The sequence below is a fragment of the Adiantum capillus-veneris genome, chromosome 17 (genome assembly GCF_014529385.1).
Source record: "Adiantum capillus-veneris isolate H3 chromosome 17, ASM1452938v2, whole genome shotgun sequence".
Taxonomy (NCBI): domain Eukaryota; kingdom Viridiplantae; phylum Streptophyta; class Polypodiopsida; order Polypodiales; family Pteridaceae; genus Adiantum; species Adiantum capillus-veneris.
The window spans coordinates 23,339,290-23,362,395 of NC_140947.1; the positions used below are offsets into that span (position 1 = coordinate 23,339,290).

Sequence of the window (23,106 nt, forward strand, 5' to 3'; positions counted from 1 at the left end):
CATTGATACTTCTGGTCATCGAGCTCTCCAAGCATCGGTACTTCTGGGAGCTTTGCAACGCGTGACCACGCTGAAGCATTGCACATTATTTAATGCGGGCTTAGTAAGTGTTACACATTTTGAAAAACAAATGGGAGAGAGAATCTTCAAAGATGCTCTCAGCTTTGAGTAGAACTGAGGTCCGTGCATGAGTACTTCGTATGAAGGGACGAGAGAGAGAGAGAGAGAGAGAGAGAGAGATAGATTTTATTATCGTCCTCGGAGGTCAAATATGACCTATGGGACCAAAGTTACATGTGATGTAGTATGTGTATGGCTGATGAGTGACTCTCGATGCTCCAAAATTGTAGTGATGAGAGTCGCAATGGAGAGCCCACACTTTGGCTGGGAGAGGAAAGTGTGTAGGTCTAAGTTATGGCTGAAAATGTGAGAGAAGCAAGTTCGGATGTGATCAAAAGCTGAGCACTCTAGTAGTGTGTGGTACTCAGACTCTCGAACTTGCAGTGAGCATAATGTGCACAATCGATTTGACTCTTCTCCATTGCCCCAACGCCCTATCTCGCATCGAAGGAAATGGGAGCTAAGCCGAATTGCTGCGATAGTGCGTATCGCGGACAAGGGAATAGGCTCAAGCATGTAAGTGTGAGTACGGTTTCCTCTCTCAGCGAAGAACATGGTTTTGTAGTTGGGGGCAATATAGGTGGTGTAATGTATGAAGAGAGAGAGAGAGAGAGAGAGAGAGAGAGAGAGAGAGAGAGAGAGAGAGAGAGAGAGAGAGAGAGAGAGAGAGAGAGAGAGAGAGAGAGAGGGACATCTCGTTTTGATAAATGTAAAGTATGGTACGTGCCATCTTCGTGCAAAGAGGTACAAGGTGGGCGAGGTGCAGGGGAGGAGGTTGCGCAGACCAATGGAGATGGGCGGAGGAGACGTCTTTGCGTAGAGACATGGAGAGGGAGAAGGTGGGCAAGGTGCAGGGGAGTAGGCCTCTCAGCCCAAAGGAGATGGGGGGGATGGAGAAGGTGGGCGGTGCAGGCGAGGGCGCAAGATGGCGAAGGCGGGCTGAGGCGTAGGCTTTTGCAGGCGAAGGCGCAGATGACGAAGGGTCTTTTTTAAAGGGAATCTTCTTATTAATGCTTTTTTTAAAGCGAGAGCCAGTAGGGGGTACAAACTCATGGAAATTCATAAAATCATGGCATTAGTTAGAAGTGAGAAAGGGAAGGGTCTATGTTGGAAGGAAAAAGTGAAGACGAGAGGAGTAAGCCACCTAGAAAAACCTGTGGCTCTTTCCTTTTTCATCTCTCTCTCTATCTATCTTTGTGTGTGTGTGTGTGTCTGTGTGTTTGATGCGCTCCACAAGCGAACGAGACCCATCGATTGTTGTAGTTGCCTGCAGACATCGTTGATGCCGATGCCACAAGCCAGCGAGAGGATGTGAACGACCCACACCATACATGAATAATATCTGTAGGCCGGCATGGATTCGATGAGTGCAAGTGAAGAAGATCCCAACAAGACGTTTGAGTGCAAGTGAGGAAGGGACGTGATCTGTGGCCTCACGCAATTGGCGAGAGAATTCATTGGGAGATTGCGAGTTTGAGTCGTTGGAGAAGTGTGCCTTGTTAGGACTGGAGCGGAGCTGTGGTTTGTGGTGTCACATAAGATGATGGAGAAGGAGGTATTGGGGGTAGATCAAGGCAACAAGGCTGTGAGGTGACGATGGGGAGGTTGGAGGCGATGAGCGCAGAGAGAAGCAAGGCCGTGCACGACCTGCGAAGCGAGGGAATCTGAGGGAATATGTCCACCTAATAATGGATTTTATTTTACGTAGAGCCAGTATGTCGAGTAAAAAATAGTTTATGTAGATAGAGGAAAATCCTCAGTTATAAACTAAGCCCCGTGTGACATTTGGCCTTTGTAAAAGGCATTCACCAACCCAAGCTCGCTCTGCCTACTCCTCCTCCCTGTCTCTGGGCGCCCACCATTTCCCCCCTTTAACGCACACGTCAATTGCTTCTTCGGTTTCCTACGCACTTGCTCGATGGATATTTTGCAACAGGCTACTCAAACGCTGTCTTCGAGGAGCTCATTTACAACCCACCACTCTGGAACAGCTATAGCTAGGCCCTCCAGGACGAGGCAGCAAGAAAATTGCAAGAGGGGGTTACCTACAACACTCTGTGCGTACTCCCACAACCCTAATGATGCCGAGAGGATGCTGTTGGCCAGTTCCAACACCACCTACGCAGCCCCCTTAGAGCCCTCTTCGGGCTCCTCCTTCATCATCCGTCCGCTTGCGGAAATTTTACGTGATCTTAACAAGAAGGTACCTGACCAGGTCCTCAAGGACAGTCATGGTGATGGCAACAGAAAATACATACCCTGGTAAAGATGCTATTCCACACAACAACATTGTTATGCATGTATTTTGTCGTACTTCGGATGTCATTGCAGGAATCTAAATTAGTCCATATTGCTAAAAGGCATTCATTTTCTCTCCCGCACTTTCTCTCTCACAGAAAAATAGGTAAATTTAAAGTTTGGTTCTGAAAGGTATGAATTACAATTGATACTTAGAAGCAGTGCATGTGCCAAAGGGTTCTCATCCTGTTTTCGAAGCCTTGATTCTGCTTTCGGGCCCATTTTGCCATGGTTGCTCGTGATGGCTTGTCCTTCCTTTTCTTGCACGACTTAAGCATGTTGTGCAGATCTACAGGAGGGCATTTAAAAGGTCACCCTCTTCTCGATCTATTTCACTTAGGTTCAGTATGCCTATGCCTTTTAGCATTTTGAAGCTCTAAGGCAAAAAGTTAATATCTCTATTCATGTATGCTGGTGTGGATGTCATGTGTATTGGAGCATAGTTTGTATCTGAAGTTTTACACCGACTACTCAGCAAGAAACTTTGTACGAAGACTTCGGTTTGATTATGCACTCGTGTATGTGTGGGGAGCCTACACACTATTTGGTACTAATGGTGTCAGTGGGGATGTTTAATCTTGAGATCAGTTTATGGTTAACTACAAGGACTTTCCACATTGTGTTTTTTTCAACTGCAATGAGTTTATAATGTGATCTTCTTTTTTTAAATGTGAAGTTTAGGCATGTTTGTAGATCTATATAGTCACAATATTTAAGTTAGGAATCATACTGTTGTAGCTTGTGCATATGGGAAAATTAACAGTATTGACTATGTTGACATTGGAAGAGGTTGGAAACATCTTATTGACTAGGTTTGAAATAATCTTTGTTGAAATGTCAAGCTCAACATGTGATTCATTGGGATGATGCGACCTTTGTAAGAGGACAACAGAAGGCAGCAAGGATGGTGCAAGAGATGTGAGTGACGAGAGAGAGAATGCAAATGAAGCGAGGGCATGATTTGGCACAATGTACAATATCTAGTGCATACACCACTTACAAAGCAGCTTCTGCAACCCATAAATAAGCCTAAGTGTTCCTTGGCGGGGAATGTATTGGCTTTGAGGCCTTGTTTGTAGTGCTGGCCACCCAACTAGATCCTCCCCTTTTCTAATGGGCGGTCTGCTTTGTAGGTCTCGGGTTGTCTTTTCAAACTTTTATGTCATGGGGGCTCTGATGCTTAAGGGTACCCCAACTAGATGTGGAGAGTTCCTCTATCATTGTATTTCTCATTGGTGGTGGACTTGATTAAAGACCTTGGGGGACCTTAGGGCTTGTCTTCTCCCTCCTCTTGTGCTCTATTGTTTCCTCTCTATCTCTTGAAGATGAGTTTGCCCTCTCTCCATCTTTTTCTCCGTCCCTTCCTGACTTTATCTTGGTTCATGGCCTTGCTTTGTCTTTCTATTGTGCACTCTAAATGGTATCATAGCCCTAAGCAGGTCAACCTTGAAAGAAAGGAAGAGAGGTGGATAATCAAAGGCATAACAATTAGGGGGAGAGAGTAAGGCGATGTTTGATTGCAAGTGAGTAGTGAGAGGAAAGGAGAGATTTTAATGACATAGGAACAATCTCAAGAGACGTCAAAGATATATCCAAGAGTCGTAGGAGAGAGTAATCTGATAATGTAGTTCAAACATGGGAGGGAGAACATGTAAGGTTGACAAAAGTTTCTCCCGAGTGTATAAAGGGTACAAGGACCCTAACAGGGTGTCGCCTCATCTTGGTTGACCACACTAAAAGCCCCTTGCAAGACAAGGATGTTCATGATAGGGGCTGGCCACACGTTTGACCACTACTATAATATACTCGAAGCCACATGAACACTATGCAGCCCATAAGCTAGCTATTGGACATGCATATGGCTCCAACATGTCCGAGAAGGAGAGTATCTCACATATTGCTAGGAGCAACCACAAAATAGACAACATCTAATTTGCATCATTGCAAATAGACTCATATTGACAAGTTACAACAAATGTCGTTGAGCAATAATTGTAACAACAATTCTTTGTACTCGCAAATGCATTACTTAGTTCTTGCATAAGGCCAAACTAATCAAACGTCCTTCACAAAAATACTATACATTTGTATCTGTGCTACTACATATACTATAAAATAGAAGGCACTTTGTAATTTTATCCCTTGCAAGCAATACTGACTTCTATGGCATTGGAATTTCTAAAACATGACAAGTAGAGTCCCACCGGTAAAAAGCTTTGCCCATGTCACATCAAATCTGCACGTAAATTGCGTGTACAGATTGCCATGTGGCAATCTGTAATTTGGGGCGTACAATCACATTGCATCCACATCATGATCCCTGTCGAGATCTCAGATGAGAATCATGATCATTGTAACGTATTTAGCAATCACATCAAGACTACGTTCTGCTTTTCACGAATGTCTTGATCTACTGAATCTCGTTACTATCACATTCACATCACCCGTCAGGTGAAAAGTTAAAACTAATAAAATTCTACAGTCATCTTTTCGATACATACACAAATTATACACACATGAAAGAGCACATGTAACAAGTTCATTTTAGGAATTCCCATTTTAATGTACGTCCTTTCAGCAGCAGGAACAATGTAAGGTTCGATCAACAGGGCAGGTTTGGGCAAGGCAGCGTGGAGTTTCATTGAGTCCAAGTCCTCTCTCTCTCTCTCTCTCTCTCTCTCTCTCTCACGCTCACGACGGGCTGCTGGACGCGCAAGGCTGGGGTTGCTGAGCGCACAAGGGTTGTTGAACGCGCAAGGAGCAGGTCACGCAGGGGAAGCAGGTCACGCAGGTACACCCTCTCTCTCTCTCTCTCTGTGTGCAGACACGTTGCAACAGGCTACACAGCAGCAGTCATAGCAGTGCACAAGTGCAGACACAACAGGCAGCAAACCTGGGACAGTTTGCACAGCAGGTCGCCATCGCGTTTAGCCAGTGTGGGTTGGAGCACCAGAACCCCATCAGTACTCAGCAGTGTTACTAAACACGAGTAGAACCGAGGACCTGCGCACTAGGGGTCGTTACGATGGAGGTCATGAGCGTTGCACCAGTTTGCAAGTCCCGTACGAAGGCGACCTTCATGCTTACAAACAAGCGGATAACACAAGTGGAAAGGGAGATGTAGGAATGGAAAGCAGAGATGGAAGGATGGTGGAGGGAGAAGGCCAACCTTCTTCAAATGTTCCTCAACGAAGGCATGCAATGGAAGAAGGAGAAAGAGGACCTGCACGTAGAGATACAAGCACTTAAGGCGGATTCACAAGTACTCAAAGAAGAGGTCTCAATCCTCAAGCGAGAACTTGCTGATAGAGAAAGCAATGGACTAGAGGAAGGTGAATTCAAGCCCTCGGTGATAGAGGAAATTAAGGTCATCAAGGAACATGTACGGATGATCAAAGAGGAAGAGAAACAGAATGGGGCAAAGACGTCTTTGTGGGTGGATGTAATCACGAAGACACAGAAGAAGGCGGATGAGGCCGAGAAATGGATAAAAGTCGCTAAGAATGGGAAAGGGAAAGAAACCACATCTATCCCCACTCCTACAATCATCAACATGACTTTAGAAGAAGAGCAGCGAAGGAAGACTAGAGCTTTGCACATACGAATAACGAGTCTAAAAGACCGAGATGATGTGGAAGGGGAAGTCAAAGAACTTCTCCGCATGATGGGGAGTGAGGCTACTCATACAAAGGCATGGAGGGTAGGGAAGAATAAGGAGACTTCAAAAGAAAGAGCTGTCACGTGACACATCCAACCCTATGTGTCCGTGGACAAGCTACAGCACGACAAGGGTTCAGTCAGTCAGTCAGTCTAGATTAGAAGTGTTCTGGCACTTTTTGTGAGTCTATTCGTAGACCAGTCACTTAGCATAGATGCATGTCCTCTGGTTGCACACATCATGATCATCAGTATTCCCTTCAAAATCCATCAGATTCCATCAGGGGAATTTTCCAGTGCATTTAGCTTAGTTTCCCTATTTTTGGTATTTTTCACTTATTAATTTAAGTGACTTTCCAACAAAAGTAGGTAGGGCAATTTTGCTAAGTTTGTATATAAGCAAACCCAAGTTAGCACTAAATGGCAAAAGAGGCAGCAGGAGCTCCACGCTCAACAAGCAACTTCTCAGTAGAACCCCCCAGGAGACCTAGCGTTTTCATCATAGATCAGCCAGCGATTTGCTTTTGCAGATTCCGGCTATAGCAGAACCTCAGAGTAGCCTATCGTTTTGCATTTTGCAGAGCAACTGGCGATAGCAACAGAAAATCAGCCCAGCGTTTTCCATTTTCAGCCATGTGTTGCAGCAGGAAGTGCAGCGTTTTCAACCTCACAGATAGCAGCAGGTTCAGCCTTGGAGAATTGCAGAAAAGAACCTCTTTTTCAGCCCTCAAAAACGCAGCCAAAACCTGCGTTTTCAGCCACCGAAAACAGCCCCCAAGTTCAGCAGATTTTCACTTGGAGGTGATGAGCATGAGAGAGGCGAAGAAGAATTTTCCCCACCAGGAGGTTTTTCTGACCCTTCCCCATCTACGACAAGGATTGCACTCACTCCTATGGAGGCTTTGGAGCAATTGTTTCTGAAATAGAATTTAGAACGCGAAGCAAGAGATGCAGAAAGAATGGCAGACATGAAACGCAGACACGCAGAAGAAAAAGCAGAAAGAGAAGCCGAAAGAAAGGCAAGACAAGAACAACGCGACCGACACATGCAAGAGTTCTTGCGACTCTTAGCGGATACAGATGGGAGACAACTTGCAGACGAGACTCGATCAGAGTGCAGAGGACGAGGTTCAGGAGGAGTGGCAATCTTATTCAGGGAGGAGCTACAGTCTCTGATACATATAGCTCGGAGGGATGAGCATGCTAGGTACATGTGGGTGAGACTGAAGGCAGAGACATGTAGATATCTCTACATCGCTATTTGCTATTTCCCTCCTAGTACGTCAGTATATGCATCACCTAGAGAACAGTCCCCCTGCTCTATTTTAGATGATGATATACGGGAGTTTTCCAGAGATGGCGACATTATTATCTTGGGGGATTTCAATGCTAGGACTGCCCATCAACAGACAGTATTCTATGATACCTCAGAGGATTGATGTGGGAGCTTGATATTACAGAATTGGGCCTTTCTAGATTATCATAGGATGAGGAGCACACTGAGTATGGCAGATACTTGATTGATGTGGGGACTGCACATGGATAGGCCATTTTGAATGGCCTACAAAGATCCCTGCAGTTGGTTGTTTTACATGCTTTTCACATTGGCATGGCGCTAGTACGATGGATTATGTTATGGCTCCGCAAGGACTCTTTCCTTCCTTTCAACATTTCGTGGTGGGAACTAGGCCGGTTGGGGTAGCAGTCGATCATGCTATCTTGTCTTTCACTCTATCGTTCCAGTTCAACACAACTCCATTGGGAGAGGCCTCCACACATACTCGGTATACCTTCATGAGGGAGACGGATCACGTGTACATTGATGAGATATACATGCAGCTATGCACTTAGGAGCCAGGGCTACCACTAGATGAGCTCACCTAGATTCTGACAGAGACGCTACATGATGCAGTATCAGAGGCATATTCCCACAGCCAGCCTACACGTAGACGATCAGGAAGCATGCCTCAGAACAGTTGGTATGATGAGTGTAGAGAGACAAGGATCACATTACACAGAGAGGTGCTCATGGGTACTACTACACATAGACAATCACGGATTATCTTCCGCCGCCTAGTGTGACGAAAGAAGAGGGCTTACCTATCTCAATTAGAGCGTGATCTGTATCAGCTGTTTATGAGTCAGGACTCTAGTGAGGCATGGAGGCTTTTCAATGAGCACTCTTCACTGCCAGCCATCACTTCCATAGAGTCATGGGGGGAATATGCTACATCTCTCTATACAGCATCGGGGCAGCCACCTTTGCTTGACCCTCCAGAGGCATGCCCAGAAACATGTACTTTCTTTACGGCTGAGAGGATAAGGAAAGCCATTGACAAGATGAAGATAGGAAGAGCACAGGATCATGATGGTCTGGTAGTAGAGCACTTTATCCATGCCAGAAATATGCTTGCAGAGCCTCTTGCTATGATATTTAATAGAGCCATGTATGAGGGTTTCCCTGAGACTTGGAGTATGTCCACTATTGTGCCTATCTTCAAGTCGGGAAATCCTATGCTTCCCTGGAATTATCGAACCATCATGGTTGGTCACACTCTGGCTAGGCTATATGCATCAATTCTTGAGCATGAGCTGAGTGGATGGGCAGAGAGAGAGGGCATAAGGGCAGCAGGATAGGCAGGGTTCAGGAGAGGTTTCTCCACTCGACCAGATTTTGACACTCAGAGCCATTATTGAGGAGGGTAGACACCATGGCCGGAGGATATATTGTAGCTTTGTGGATTTCCGCAAAGCCTTTGATACTCTGCCACGGGCCAGACTCATACACAGTTTGCAAGACATGGGGGTGCCCACAGAGCTGATCCGGGGGATCTTAGCTTTATACAGGACAGTGGTAGGACAAGTACGCACTACTCAGGGCATGTTCCACATGGTTCACTCCACCATTGGGGTGAAGCAGGTTTGTCCTCTATCTCCGACTCTGTTTGGGATATATGTAGATGAGTTTTCAGATTATGTACATACAGAGGGTGATAGAGGTGCTCAGCTTGCAGGGACATGGATTCCGTTACTATTATATGCTGATGATATTGTGTTGATCTCCGATTCTCCAGAGGGGATGCAGCGTCATTTGGATGCATTGCATGTATTTGCACGGGACAGTGGATTGTCTATGAACCTTGGTAAGTACTGGTGTTTAACACCACGGCGCAATGGGTAAGGAGGTCCGCCCCCACTTTTACATATGGTCGAGATTGTGGAGTATGCAGATACATACACTTATCTTGGGGCGGTTTTCAGTGGTCCAGTATTTTCCCTGAGGCGTGCAACAGATACGCGATTGACTAGAGCCTATGCAGCATTGGGGAGACTTGAGAGGATATGTTCGCAGGTTCAGTTCCAGGAACCTCGGACAAAGCGTTGGCTCTTTGACACTGTGGTCACTTCGGCCATGCTGTACGGAGTGGAGATATGGGGCCCCTCAATTGATCATGATAGCAGAGCTGGCAGTACTGATGGATGGAGATGTATGGAGAAGCCCTTGGTGTCTATGATTCTAGGATGATTAGGGCCAAGGCCTCAGTATCACATGACATTGTTAGGGCGGAGCTCGCTGCTCCTCCATTGGTAGTGGAGGCACTCACTCCATCAGTTTCATTTATGCATAGCACTTGGGCTCTCCCTAGAGACAGATATGCTCGATTAGCACTAGAGTCTTCGCAACAGCTGGCATTGCAAGGAGATAGATCATGTTGGTATGCAGAGATGGCATCTTGGTTTTAGTTACATGGCTTTAGTATGGACCGGCTACCCCCATTTCAGTACTCTTTGGATGCACCCTCCATCTCCCTCACTAGGGCAGAGATTACCAAGCTCATCAGACATGACTTGATTCAGTTGGATACGAAGAGGACATGGATACAACCTACACATGAGCTAGGTACGAAGATGACTTTCTATAGAGAGTATCTTCTCCAACTCATGGAGGATGGTTTTGTGATCAGACCAGGATACATGGATACTCATCTATCCCACGGGATACAGGGATACATGGATACTCATCTATCCCACGGGATACGATGTGCTATTGGTTAGATATGCACATCCTCACATCAGCTAGAGATCGAGACAAGCAGATTTAGAGGAGTATCCGCAAAGTCCAAGATTTGTCAGGTGTGCCAAATAGAGCCAGAGACAGAGCTACATTACATATGTCACTGCCCAGTATACTATGAGATACGAGACCGCTTTCATTGTCTATTCAGAGAGGGTTTTGGGCCACTTTCTAGAGTCATGAGCTACCAGGATCAGAGATGCCTTGGATTATACTTACTGGAGATTCGCAAACACAGAGAGGACCTCTTGAAGAGGGGCACAATGAGAGAGATCCATAGACAGCGGAAGATTACAAATTTCTTACAGTCACAGACAAAGGAGTTCGAGCAGCCCCCATAGCATAACAACACCAGAGGCATAATGCTTGATCGGGCAATAGAGTTGGGGCGGTCCCGCCGCCCACGGATGAGGGGGCCCTCTCGACATCGACACAAATTGCGACAGAGGATCTATATTATAGTGGCGCGACATAGGAGCCGTCCCGAATACTGATGTATATGTATATGATGCCTCGACTATCAAAGAGCTGCATTGTATTAGCTCACCCTTTGTATTTCCCTTTGTATCAGGTTTCACCCCACCCCTACCCACTATTTTCTTTTCAGTTCTTTATACTTTTTGTACTCAGACCTGGTATCAGATTCACCACATGTAACCTTTTGGTCTTACATGTCATTTTGGCCTTTTGAAGACGTTAATATTACATTTCGTTTCTCTCTCTCTCTCTCTCTCTCTCACACACACACTCTCTCTCACATTCACAGTTTGCATTCCAATCTCTTGTTTTGGTCATTCCACATTCTCTCATCAAGTCAAGGAAGGCTCTCTCTTCCCGTCAGTAAAAGGAACCTTGAGCACTCACTAATCACTCATCCTGAGCCATACACCATCATTCACTTCCGCTGCACGTTACATGTTTGGTGTGTCAAAAGGTAAAGTTTGACAGGCACAAATCAACAGGGTTCCTATATTCCTAACCGACCTTTGGAGAGTATAGCAATAGATTTTCATCTATGATCTATAGGAGACTCAGAGTGGGCATGATGATATTTGGACATTAATTGACACATTCAGCAAGCAGGCTCACTTCACACCTGTAAAGATGTCACAAAGTGATGACGTGGCATGACCTAAAGGACGAACTCCGGACAGAGAGGGGTCCAATCCCTAGTGAACGAGGCAGATAAAGTCTTACCAAACTTACAAGGCTTGCCGAGTGGCCTATCCAAGGGAAGACCACCAAGAATCCAAAGTACCCCGTAGTACTAAGTACCAAAGTACCCGCAGTACCAAGCACCAAATACTCGTAGTACACATCACTTAGCCTCTCAAGTACCAAGCACCTCATCAGCACTTCAACAGTTTCGAGCATCGGTAGCATCAAGTATCCTTTAGCATCTCAGCATTTAGCATCATTGTTTTAGCATTTGTGCAAGTAATAAAGAAAGTACTTGCTCTGGCAATAGAGCAAGGGGGCCCTTGAGGGTGGTTGGGACTCGACATGTGGTGTCGTCTCTCTCTCTCTCTCTCTCTCATTTAGTTAAGTTCAATTCTTTCAAGTGAAGTAACCTTGTTGTGTGTGTGTGTGGACTACTAGATCCGAGCTAAAATCCTTAAACACTTATGTTGCACGTGACGTTGGTATCAGAGCTCTGTGCATGCTTCGACTTTGCGAACTCAAGGAAAGAACTACCAAGAACCCAAAGTACCCTGCAGTACCAAGTACCAAAGTACGTGCCCGCAATACCAAGCACCAAGTACCTGCACTTAGCCTCTCAAATACCAAGCACCTACCACAGTACCCCTTAGCATCCCTAGCCAATACCCATCAATACTTCAACAATACCCAACATCAGTAGCATCAAGTACCCATTAACATCTCAGCATTTAGCATCATTGTATTAGCATTTGTGCAAGTAATAAAGAAAGTACTTGCTTTGGCAATAGAGCAAGGGGGCTCTTGAGGTTGGTTGGGACCCGACATGCTCTGTCGTCTCTCTCTCTCTCTCTCTCTCTCTATCTCTCGCTGCGTCTCTCTCTTTCATTCAATTCATTTCATTTCTTTCAAGTGAAGTAACCTTGTGTTTCTGCGGAGTACTAGATCCAAGCTAAATTCTTAAACACTTCCGCTACACCTGACAACAAGTACTCTTCCTAGTTGCTCCAATCCAAGGATGTGATGTTATTCTAGGAATGCCCTCGCATTATAAAATTCATCCTATCCCAGACTATGTAAGTAAGAAACTGTCCTTTTGTTTTAAAGGGTAGCAGTATGATGTAGATGCTAGTGCAAGTGATTGGTGAGTACCCATGGTCAGTCATATCACTATTAAAAAAGATATAAAGAAGTGTCTTTCTGCTTGCTTGAATTTTGTCAAAGAGAGAGAGAGAGAGAGAGAGAGAGAGAGAGAGAGAGAGAGAGAGAGAGAGAGAGAGAGAGAGAGAGGAGTGGTGAAAATGTTTTCTCAAATTTGGATAAAGATCGTTTAACTTTCTTAATCAATACCAAGATTTCTTTATTGATACTCTCCCGAATGAATTATCTCCTGAGAGACCAGAAGATCACCGTATATATCTAATTCCGGGTAGCTCACCTCCAAATCAACCACCTTACAGAGTTAGTTTATTACAACGGGAAGAAATTCTTAAACAAGTAAATGAGCTTTTGGAAAAGGGTCTTGTTCGACCTAGTACTTTTTCATACTGTTCTCCAGCTTTGCTTGTTCAAAAGAAAGGCGGCACTTTTCGAATGTGCTTTGAGTATCGTTCTCTAAATAAGATTACGATCAAGAACAAATTTTCAATTCCTAGAATTGGTGATATTTTAGATAAGCTACAAGGAGCGCGATTTTTCAACCACATAGATCTCAAGAGCGGCTATTGTTAGATTCGTATTGGTACCAAAGATATACATAAGACTCCGTTATGTACAACCTTTGGATCATACAAGTTTTCAGTAATGCCTTTTGGACTTATGAATGCTCCAACAACTTTCAATCAAATGATGGACCGCATCTCTTGTGGACAATTCAAAGGAAATTTTTTTGATGATATCTTGGTCTTCTCTCACACAAAGGAAGAACATAAACGACATTTGCAGATTGTCTTTGAAGAATTACAGAAGCATAAACTTCAAGTTAATGCTATGAAAAGTGAAATTTTCTTGACCGAAATTCACTATTTGGGACACATAGGCTCTCATAATCAAGTACACACTGACTCCGCAAAGATTCATGCAATTTCAGAATGGCCACAACCTATTTTGGTTCATGATGTCCGAAGTTTCCTTGGACTTTGTTCCTACAGGCGTTTTATTTGCCATTTCGCTCATGTGGCTACACCTTTCCATGACCTCACAAAGAAAAATATCTACTTTATATGGGGTATTAAACAGAAGGAAGCTTTTGAAAAGCTTAAGCACCTTTTTATCCATGGACCAATCCTAATTGTATTTACGAAAACCTTTTGAAGTACAATGTGATACTTTAGGAGATTGCATTGGTTCAATTCTTAATCCTCGTACTTGATCTACGAAAACCATTTGAAGTACAACGTGATACTCTAACCGATTACATTGGTTCAGTTCTTAATCCATGGACCAATCCTCATTGTACCTGATCTACGAAAACCATTTGAAGCACAGTGTGATACTTAAGGGGATTGCATTGGTTTAGTTCTTAATCAAGAAGGCCAGAATAGCTTATGAAAGTAGAAGACTTCGTGATGTGAAGCTTCGTGCTTCCATTTATGAGAAGGAACTCATGGCAGTGATACATGCTCTCTCAGTGTGTTGAACTTCAATAGAGATAGAGATAGAGAGAGAAGAGGAGAGTCTCGAAGCAAAAAATCAATAGAAACATAGCTAAATTGAACTTCAATAGAGATAGAGATAGAGAGAGAAGAGGAGAGTCGACACGGTTTGGCGGAGTTTTGTCCCCAAAGGCTTTGACCCCAAAGAGTGGCGCCCCTTTTGGTATTTCTTTATTATAACTTCGCGAAGGTACAACTCCTCAGGGTCCTCTTCTTCTGAGACTCTTCGTCCAACTGCTCTTTGAAGAGTGGCCCTCTGGGCACTTATAAACAAACGTACAAGGATGTCCAAAAGCAGAGTCCCAAAAGCTTCAGTTCTGAAACTACTTGAATCCGAAAGCATTTGTACCCAAAAGCTGGCGCCAAAAACTGCCCAAAACAGCTAGCGCAAATCGCAGAAATCTGTACAGCTTGCCACGTTAGTATGTTAGCGCAATCTACGAAAATCCTAGCCAGAGTTCAAGCTTTTGATTATTTAGGTTTAAGACCCCTCGGTCGATGCTCCATATGTTGGTAGGGGTTAGGATTTTAATCTCTAACCCCTTGGGCCCCTTGGTCCATTCTGTTTCTCTTGGCCAGTTCTTTCTAGTTGGGCATGCCACATCATCACTTTGGGACATTCCCCACTTAAAAGAATTGTCATTGCCCTCAATTACACGTGCAAAACAACCAAAGGACATAACCCTTCTTGAATAGACACTGACTCTATGTACCCATGCACTAGCACTTCTACAAAGACATCAGTCGCACTCATTTTTTCATGGATATCTTGATCTACTAAATCTTGTTACTATCAGATTCATATCCTTTCTTTTCACATTTCAATCAAGCAAACCATGCATGTGGCCATGCCCACAAGACAATTCATTCACATAGCATGCAGTCCACCAAATCACACACTTAGTTCGCACTAAACATTGTGTTTCAATCATTCAATCTAGCCATCTCATCCCGTTCAAAACTCTCGATGCACCTAGATCATTGTGCAGCCATCGCATCCTTCCAAAACTCCTGATGCACTGTTATGTGCAGCGGAAGTGATTGATAGTGAAATGCTCAGGATGAGTGCTCAGTGGGTACTCAAGTTCCTTTTAATGAATGAGAGACTTCCTTTTACTTCATGACAGTAATGCAGTAGACTAGCGAGGAGCGAATGACACTGTGAGTGAAGGTTGAGAGAGAGAGAGAGAGAGAGAGAGAGAGAGAGAGAGAGAGAGAGAGAGAGAGAGAGAGACTAGATGGGGTTTGTTGGAACCGGCCTGTTCAATCCAAAAAGGGCGGTAGACTTTACTTCAAACCTTGATTTAGCTTTCACCCATTATTAGTCGTCTATTTTACCTGTACTTTCAAGACACAACAAAGGGGAGAGGGATACAGGCTGCTAGATTGCACCTGTATGAGTAGACCGACACCAGATTGGCCCCTAACTTAGGCGCCCCTTTCGGTATTTCTTTATTGTTCAAAAGAGGGAATAAATGCTGTGGATCCCTACAAGCTGCCCCGCACAAACTTGGCTGAATTTCAACTGTTCCGGCCTGATTTCGGCAGCATAACTGTACTAGGACCCTTCACAGACAGTATTCCCATGCATTGACTGACTTTCCCGACGCATACGGGCACTTTGCAAAACCTGGCGAGAATCTGCAGCACGCTGAATTCTCTGTTTTCAGCCCTGAAAATGCGCCAGATCACCTGTACAGTGGTCCCCTTGCGTCCCCGAACCTCCTGGGGGTATTAGGGTCCGTTTAGGGCCAAAACCCTAAACCTGCAAAAATACACAGCAGGCTGTAATTTACTGTTTCGGGCTTCGTTTCGCGTGCCGGTCGCATCCGCAGCAAGTCCTCGAGCTCCCGCACCTGTAGGGCTACTTGCCCTTTGAATCGGACGAGATTTCTGGCGTGAAACCTCTCCGAATTCACCTGTACCTGCGGGGAGATTAGCCGCTAGGTAATCCAGTACCTGTGCAAGAGGCTCTTGCCTCGGCAATCGCGCATGAACCCACACAACTGTACATTGGTCAAATGAAGAGCCCACTAGAGGGGCATAACATACTGCCAAAGGGGAGAGAGAGGGCAGTGCGTAGCGTGCAGGGCATCACTCCTGGCACCGCACTGTGCATAAGAGGGAAAGCAAGCACTCCATAGCTCTTAACCTGTGACAAATCTGAAAATGAGGCTCTCCCCCTCCTAAATTCAGCGCCTCTTCTTGTTGCATGAGGCAAGTGCACCAGAAGGTGCCACTTGGCACATTTATAAGCATTTTCCCGTTTCGGGGTTGCCGTCTAAAAATATCCCAACCGGTTGCCCAGTTGACTTCACGGCAGAGTAAGAAAATGTTCCCCTTGTCATTCCGGAGGTAATGACGTCAACACATTTTCAGGTCCCAAAATAGCAGTTCCCTAAATTTTAGGAGATGCTGCCATTGTATCTTTCTAGGTCATCCGACCCTCTTTGTACACTGCGGCCACATCCAGAACTGAAATGTAGCCTCTGTAGCAAAGGATTCCACTTTGGCTAGTCAATGACCCCACTTGGCTAACCATAGTCCTTGTCCAACCTTAGTGCTCTCTTGCCCTCAGGCCTGGACTCCCTCTGGACAGTTCCACACTAGCTATGCAATGCAGGGCAGTTAGATTTCCCGAGGGGTGTTTCCAAAAAGTGAAAGTAAATAGATAATAAGAAAGAAATCAACAAAAAGGATAGATAGTAGTCACACGTTGGTGACATTTGCCCCCCCCCCCCCCCCCCCCCCCCCCCCCCCCTCCCCCCCCTCTATTGCCAGAGAGGTATTTGCTTTAGATTGCACAAATGCTGATACAATGGTCCTAGTTGTTGAGATGCCGATGGGATCTTGCGGTAGATGCTTGGATCTGCGAGGCTAAGGGCTGGAATGAAAAACGCTAGGGATGTTGGCTAGGATCTGCAATGACGACGAGGCTAAGGGTTGATTTGCTATCGCCGATGGCGGCGATGGGTTGAAAACTGAAAAACACTGGCTGGTTTGAGGGTTGAATCTGAAAAGGCTGGCTGATCTGGTGTGATGGGCTGAATTCTGAAAATGGTGGCTGATCTGATGTGGAAATATGAAAACGTTGGCTGATCTGGTACAATGGGCTAAATTCTGAAAACGTTGGATGATTTGGTGCAGAAACGCCAGAGAGGTTTTGAGGTATTGCGGTTACTGGTGCTTGTAGTGCGGGTACTGACGCATGGTTGAGAAGTGACCCCTAGGGTCACTTATATATGGAATAAAAGCTAGGTAGGGCAATGCCATTTATGATGCAAAAATGTCACTTATTAATTTTAATAAGTTGGACTATCGATAAGAGGTGATTCACATGCAGATAAATACCTAGGTTGGGTACTAATGCAACTGTATGGGAACACTCCCCAACGCCTACACAAAGCAAACATTGAATATGCTCATGTGCAATTAGAGGGTATGCAACTAGTTACTAATCTAAAGTGCATGTCTTGCGTACAGGCTCAGAAGGGTGCTAGAACACTTCCTAAACCCTAGATGTAGGAGTCATAGCTTGTCCACATGCACATAGGGTTATATGTGTATGTGACATCCCCCCCTTTCAAGGTGAGGTACTTGTACTGAGCTGCATGGCTTCCTTGTAGTCTACCAACAAACTTGTGCAGAAATCTTCGTGGGCCCACTCTGCTATGTGAGTACCGCAAACTTCAAAAAGGACTGCAGTGCTTGCTTCTTTAGGTTGTGCTGAAAGCGATGCAGAATAATTTGCTCCGGTTGAGATCTGAAATTTGCTAAGTGCTGACTCTCTGCTGAATACTGACACTGTGTCGGCGAGGACGGCGATGGTGACGACGCAACGATGGTGCGTTGAAAACGTAGATGCTGAAATCTGCGGACAGCGGGCTGAAACTGAAAACGTTGGCTGATCTGATGGTACGACGAGGACCTGCTGCGGGTGGGTGAGATTTGCGAGGCTAGGGGCTGGATCTGTTGTGTCTAAGTGCTGAAAACTGGATGTGCTTGGGCTGATCTGTCGCCGGAAATTGCAAAACGCTAGTGGTATGTGCAAGATGCAAAAACGCTAGGCCTGATCTGCAAACTGCTAACGGCAAGTGGTCTGTAGCAAAAACGCCAAGGCTGATCTGCAACTTGAAACCGCTATGCTAAATATGTTGGCTGAAAACGCTAGGTCTCCTGCCGGTCTTGCTGAGAAGGTGCACTGCAAGTTGTTGGAACTTTTGCCGCCTCTTTTGCTAGATAGTGCTAGCGCTAGGTTTCATTTATAGTGGTTTAGCAAAATTGCCCTACCCAGTTTTCCAACAAAAGTCACTTATTTAATAATAAGTGAAAAATGGATAAATTGGGAAAATGGGTTCTGTGCATTGTAAAATGCTCAGGACGGGCACTGACTGTCATGTTGATGATCATGCTGTGTGCAACCAAAGGATATGCAACTACTGTAAGTGCCTGGACATGCACTCCGCGAGTGTAGCAGTAGTCTGGGGTGTCTCAACCGCCGAGAGATCTCCATGGTAAAGTGCCATCATGAGCTGTGTAGCAAACTGTTGTACTCCACGGATACAAGGTGAAGATACTGCGTGAAGGTCCCGAATTGAGTGTGAAAACAACTCCTTGTCGTAAAAGAAGTGCCAATAGAGCTGCAAGTGTCCTGCCCAATAGGATATGTGGTGTCTGTAGTCAAACCGTCTGGAGAAAATGGAGAAGCCCAGGAACCTTCATGAGAATGACCGGAAGCCTGTCAATGCACGAACTTGCAACCCAATGTGGTCAGGTGGCTAAGCTGTGTAAAACTCCAAGAAGGCCAAATGTAGCAATTTGTGTCGTAAACGACCTCCGAATCAAGGAAAGCCAAACTAAGCAGTGTGCATTGTAGAAGCTACCATAAGCTGCAATAGTCACCGATAGACTGCACGGACCACCACTGGATGGTGTCCTATCACTGGGTAGGGTAATCCAAGATGAGGGGAAAGCCAGACTCAATAGTTTGCGTTGTGAAGGACCTCTGAGAAGAGGTGTGGTCAGACCAAACTGTCTGCGCCGTCTTGCGTGTATCTCCTGCCTTCAATCCTCCGGTGTCAACCAAAACAAAATATGTGCCAATAACGCCACCAAACTGCATGTTGGTGTGGCTCTCAATGTGAATGAGCTGGGAGTGGCCTACTGCCCATGTCGGGGGATAAGTATGCTGTAAGGTTACTGAGGGTGAGTGTAAGCAACTCTGAAGGTAGCAATCCAAATGATCAGGAGTGTAGAAGAGCAACTTCACTACCATCCAAGCCAAGCTCCGGGTGACTATGGATGTAGTCGCGGGATGCCTCATCTCCCGTATCTTGCAGATAAACTCTCCAAGAGACTCTAAAGCACTGAAGTCCCACGCCAGTCTGTAGATCCAAGCAATGAACCTGTCCAAGAAGAGATCCAAGATCCTCTCCCTAAGTCCATGTGGATGCTCATGTAAGCAAGTGATCTGACATGTCGAGGTCAAGTGGTAAGTGTCTGCCCACCAAAGATGGTGGTGTCTTCTCTGGGAATGTCAGAATCCCATATGCCACGAGCATGGCCATATCTTGTGTGAACTCCTCTAATGAGTGCATAGGTGTGTACATAGCAAACCACAAGTCACCACCCCCTCTGGAGTGTGTACATAGGTGTGTACATAGCAAACCATAGCATAGGTGTGTACATAGCAAACCACAAGTCACCGCCCCCTCTGGAGTGCGCAACCACTGAATGATGGTTGGAATGAATGGATCTCCCAAGGATCGTACGCCCGTAGATGATCAAGCCGATGTCGAAGTGTTAGGTGCAACGGAATGAGTGTTGTATTTTCTCAAGATTAGTGATCTTTATTGCTCAAGGTTCCTTTTAGTTCTTAGGGAAAGAGAGAGCTTTCCGTCTTATGGAGAGTGCTATGATCATGAACAAAGTGAGTGGATATTGTGCGTGCAAGTGAATGAGACTGAGAGAAGGAGAGAGATGAGATACGACACCCGAGAGGTTGTAAAACCCTGCTCCGAAGGCCCCACTCTCGTCGGCGAGAGTGGTCTACTTTGATTGCACAAAGGTGTACAATGCGAATGCAATGGACTGATGCAATGGGACTATGCCGATGACGACGACGACTTGATGGCTGAAATCTGAGATCTTCTAATCGCTGAATTTCTGGACTGTTTCGGTGGCTGAAAATGACTGTTTTGGCTGCGTTTTTATGGCTGAAAATGAGGGAACATCTACAACCAATCTGGGGCTGATCTTCTACTGTCATAGGCTGAAAACTTTGTGTATCTGCGGTAGATTAGGGCTGAAAACCAAAAACGTTGATGGGTCCTGCTGCTAGCCAAAAACGCTAGGCTGATTTGATGTTGCAAAGCAAAAACGCTGAAGTGCCTGATGCATGCGAGGATGATCTGATGAAATCGTTGAGAATCTGCAATGGGTGGCTAGCGTCAGTAGAAGCCTATTGCTGTTGCTGGTATAGGGGTAAAAACGCCAAGCAGTGGAGGATGCTGGCGATGGCTACTGGAGATGGAAACGTGAGGGAATGGGACTTGATGCCGGGGATCTACTGTGGTAGAAAACGCCAAGGATGAGGGAAGGATGGCGATGGTATCTACTTGAAAAACGCTAGGGGGTCATGAGGGGGTACTGCTAAGAAGTTGCCTGTTGAGCAGGAAGCTCCTGCTGCCTCTTCTGCCAGAAAGTGCTAACGTGGGTTTTCTTATATATTAACTTAGCAAAATTGCCCTACCTACTTTTGTTGGAAAGTCACTTAAAAATAATAAGTGAAAATAACCAAAAATAGGAAAATAGGCTAAATGCACTGGAAAATTCCCCTGATTGAATCTGATGGATTCTGAAGGGAATATTGATGATCATGCTGTGTGCAATCGGAGGATATGCATCTATGCTAAGTGACTGGGCATGCACGGTCTACGAATAGACTCACAAAAGTGCCAGATCACTGCTAATCTAAACTGACTGGACTGACTGAACCCTGCTATGGTGTAGCTTGTCCACGGACACATAGGGTTGGGATGTGTCACGTGACACGAAGATTCTGTGTACTGCAACAGTCACTGAGAGACCGCGTGGACCACCACCCGATGGTTCCTCGTAGGAGGTAACTTCATCCTCTGTAAAAAAACACAAGCCATGTGGCTGCTGTCCACCCAAAAATGCAATTCCGAGGTGATGAAAACGCTGCTGTCCAGCGAATTTCAGCGTGCTCGTACGCTCCCGGCATGGTCCGGAGCAGTGCAGAGGGTCTAGGGAGGGTGGGGAATCAAGGTCGCAACCCCAGGTGGGCTGAAAACAGAGAAAAAACAGCAGGTGTATGGCTGTAAACAGTGGTAGATATGAAGATGAACAAGGCCGGTGAGGCACCGGATGCCAAGCCGGGTGTCGAAAGGCAAGATTTGCAGAGGGCCAAGGCTAGCGCTGCCCCCCTTTGCCGAAAACGCTGTTGTTTGCCAAAAACGCAGATCTGGCTGAAAACGAATGAAAGTTTCGGTTCCCTTGGTTCTTTCTTTTCCCTCAACGACTCTTGCCTCGTTGAGGTGGACACTGGCTTGTTCGTAGGATATGTCAGTGAGTTGGCATGCATCCCAAAACTTTGCTTGGTATGTCCCATACGTCTCTAAATGGAGTCAAAACTTCTGTTACAGACAATACCGTTGAATCTCTTTTGGCAAGCCACAACAAAACTGCTCAATCTGGTCCTTCAAAGTGACCCTCCGAAATGAGGACATTGGCAAATAGGTATCCCAAAACCTGTGGCAATAGTCATAGTCATTCTTAGATGATGCCAAGTTGATGACATCTTCTTCATATGCTTTCGTTATCCAGATAAAGGTGAAAACTCTCGAATTTTATTCACTTCTAGGTGCTTCTCTGCTCAACAACAATAGAGTAGACCACCATTCTTTCAAGTAATATGCCTCCCTTTGCACCTTGGAGCATTCCGAAAAACGATCTTCTAAGAAGGCGACATCAAATTGCAGTATGAATTCAAGGGCTCGATGGGTGTCTTGGTAGCTCAAAAACGTGTCAAACTTGACTGCTTGATCCCCATCCTTGAACTCCTTGGTCTTCTTGTCCTTTTGTTCACTGTCTGAACTATCAGCAGAGGATGAAGTGACAAGTTTCCTCCGCTGATTTTCTAGTTGGCTCCTTGAGTGTCTTCTAGACTTTTTCAAAAATCTTCTTTTCTTGCTTTTTGTTCGCTTCTTCAGCTTGTTCTCATCCTCTCTGGAACTAGAGGACGGCTAATTGTCAGAACTCTGTAAAGACGAAGAAAAATCTCGGTCATCGTCGAAACGAATACGCTTCTTGGATTTTCTGACCATTTCGAAAGTCGACTTCCGGCCCAAATAATTGGAAAAATCCGCTGATTTCTTCTTCTTCCGAGAGAGCTTTAAGCCTTTCATTAATTGGTCCATCTTCTTTTTAAGAGCTTGGTCATACTCTTTTTGTGAGTGCAGTTTGTGCTTTTCTACACTCGGCTTTTCTTTCAGCTTCCTTACCGCCTTGAGAGGAGAATCAACAGCCTCTCGCCATTTCGAGTGAATCTCATCAATCGGGTAATTCTTCAGGTGATTCACAAATCTCAAGCCTTTGGAGTACTTGATCAATCTTTCACACGTGTCTTTCACCATCAGGCTTACACTCCAACTTGTAAACCCACTTCGTACCAATGGCCTTTTTGCCAGGAGGCAAATCACATAAAGTCCATGTGTCATTTTCTAAAAGTGCATCATATTCTGATTTTATGGCAGCCATCCAATTTTCAGAATTTTGTGCTTCATTAGAAGACAGAGGTTTCTCAACATCACATAAACTGTGAACAACCAAAGCATAGCAATTTGACGCATAAGATGCATGGCAAGAACCCGAACGAGTACGACTAGACAAAGGTGCATCCAATTTACTGTCACGCAAAGTATGCACCAGCCATTTTGGCATGCCTCTAGCTTGCTCATTCTCAGCCCTTTCCTCATCAAGTACATTATGTACATTTGTATCAGAAATTGGCCTAATTTACATTTGAACTTCGACCACTGAAAAGAGGCAATAAAGTGTCATATATGTCCTGTGAGCTTACATTACTGTCTCTAGTACATGACAACAAGGGCTGAACATAAT

The 23,106-nt window shown here is 45.3% G+C and overlaps 1 protein-coding gene across 2 annotated transcripts in view; it reads left to right on the top strand.

Annotated features, from left to right (window-relative positions):
• Positions 1-1,922: 1,922 nt before the first annotated feature.
• LOC147436916 (DNA repair RAD52-like protein 2, chloroplastic) overlaps positions 1,923-23,106 on the top strand; it is an 82,948-nt gene continuing 61,764 nt past the window's right edge. The window contains exon 1 of one of the 2 annotated variants that reach the window (XM_086486317.1): positions 1,923-2,382. In XM_086486317.1, the coding sequence (XP_086342443.1) occupies positions 2,039-2,382 (344 nt within the window). In that variant the 5' untranslated portion in view covers positions 1,923-2,038. The remainder of the gene's footprint in view (positions 2,383-23,106) is intronic. The other variant, XM_086486316.1, reaches the window with a different exon arrangement.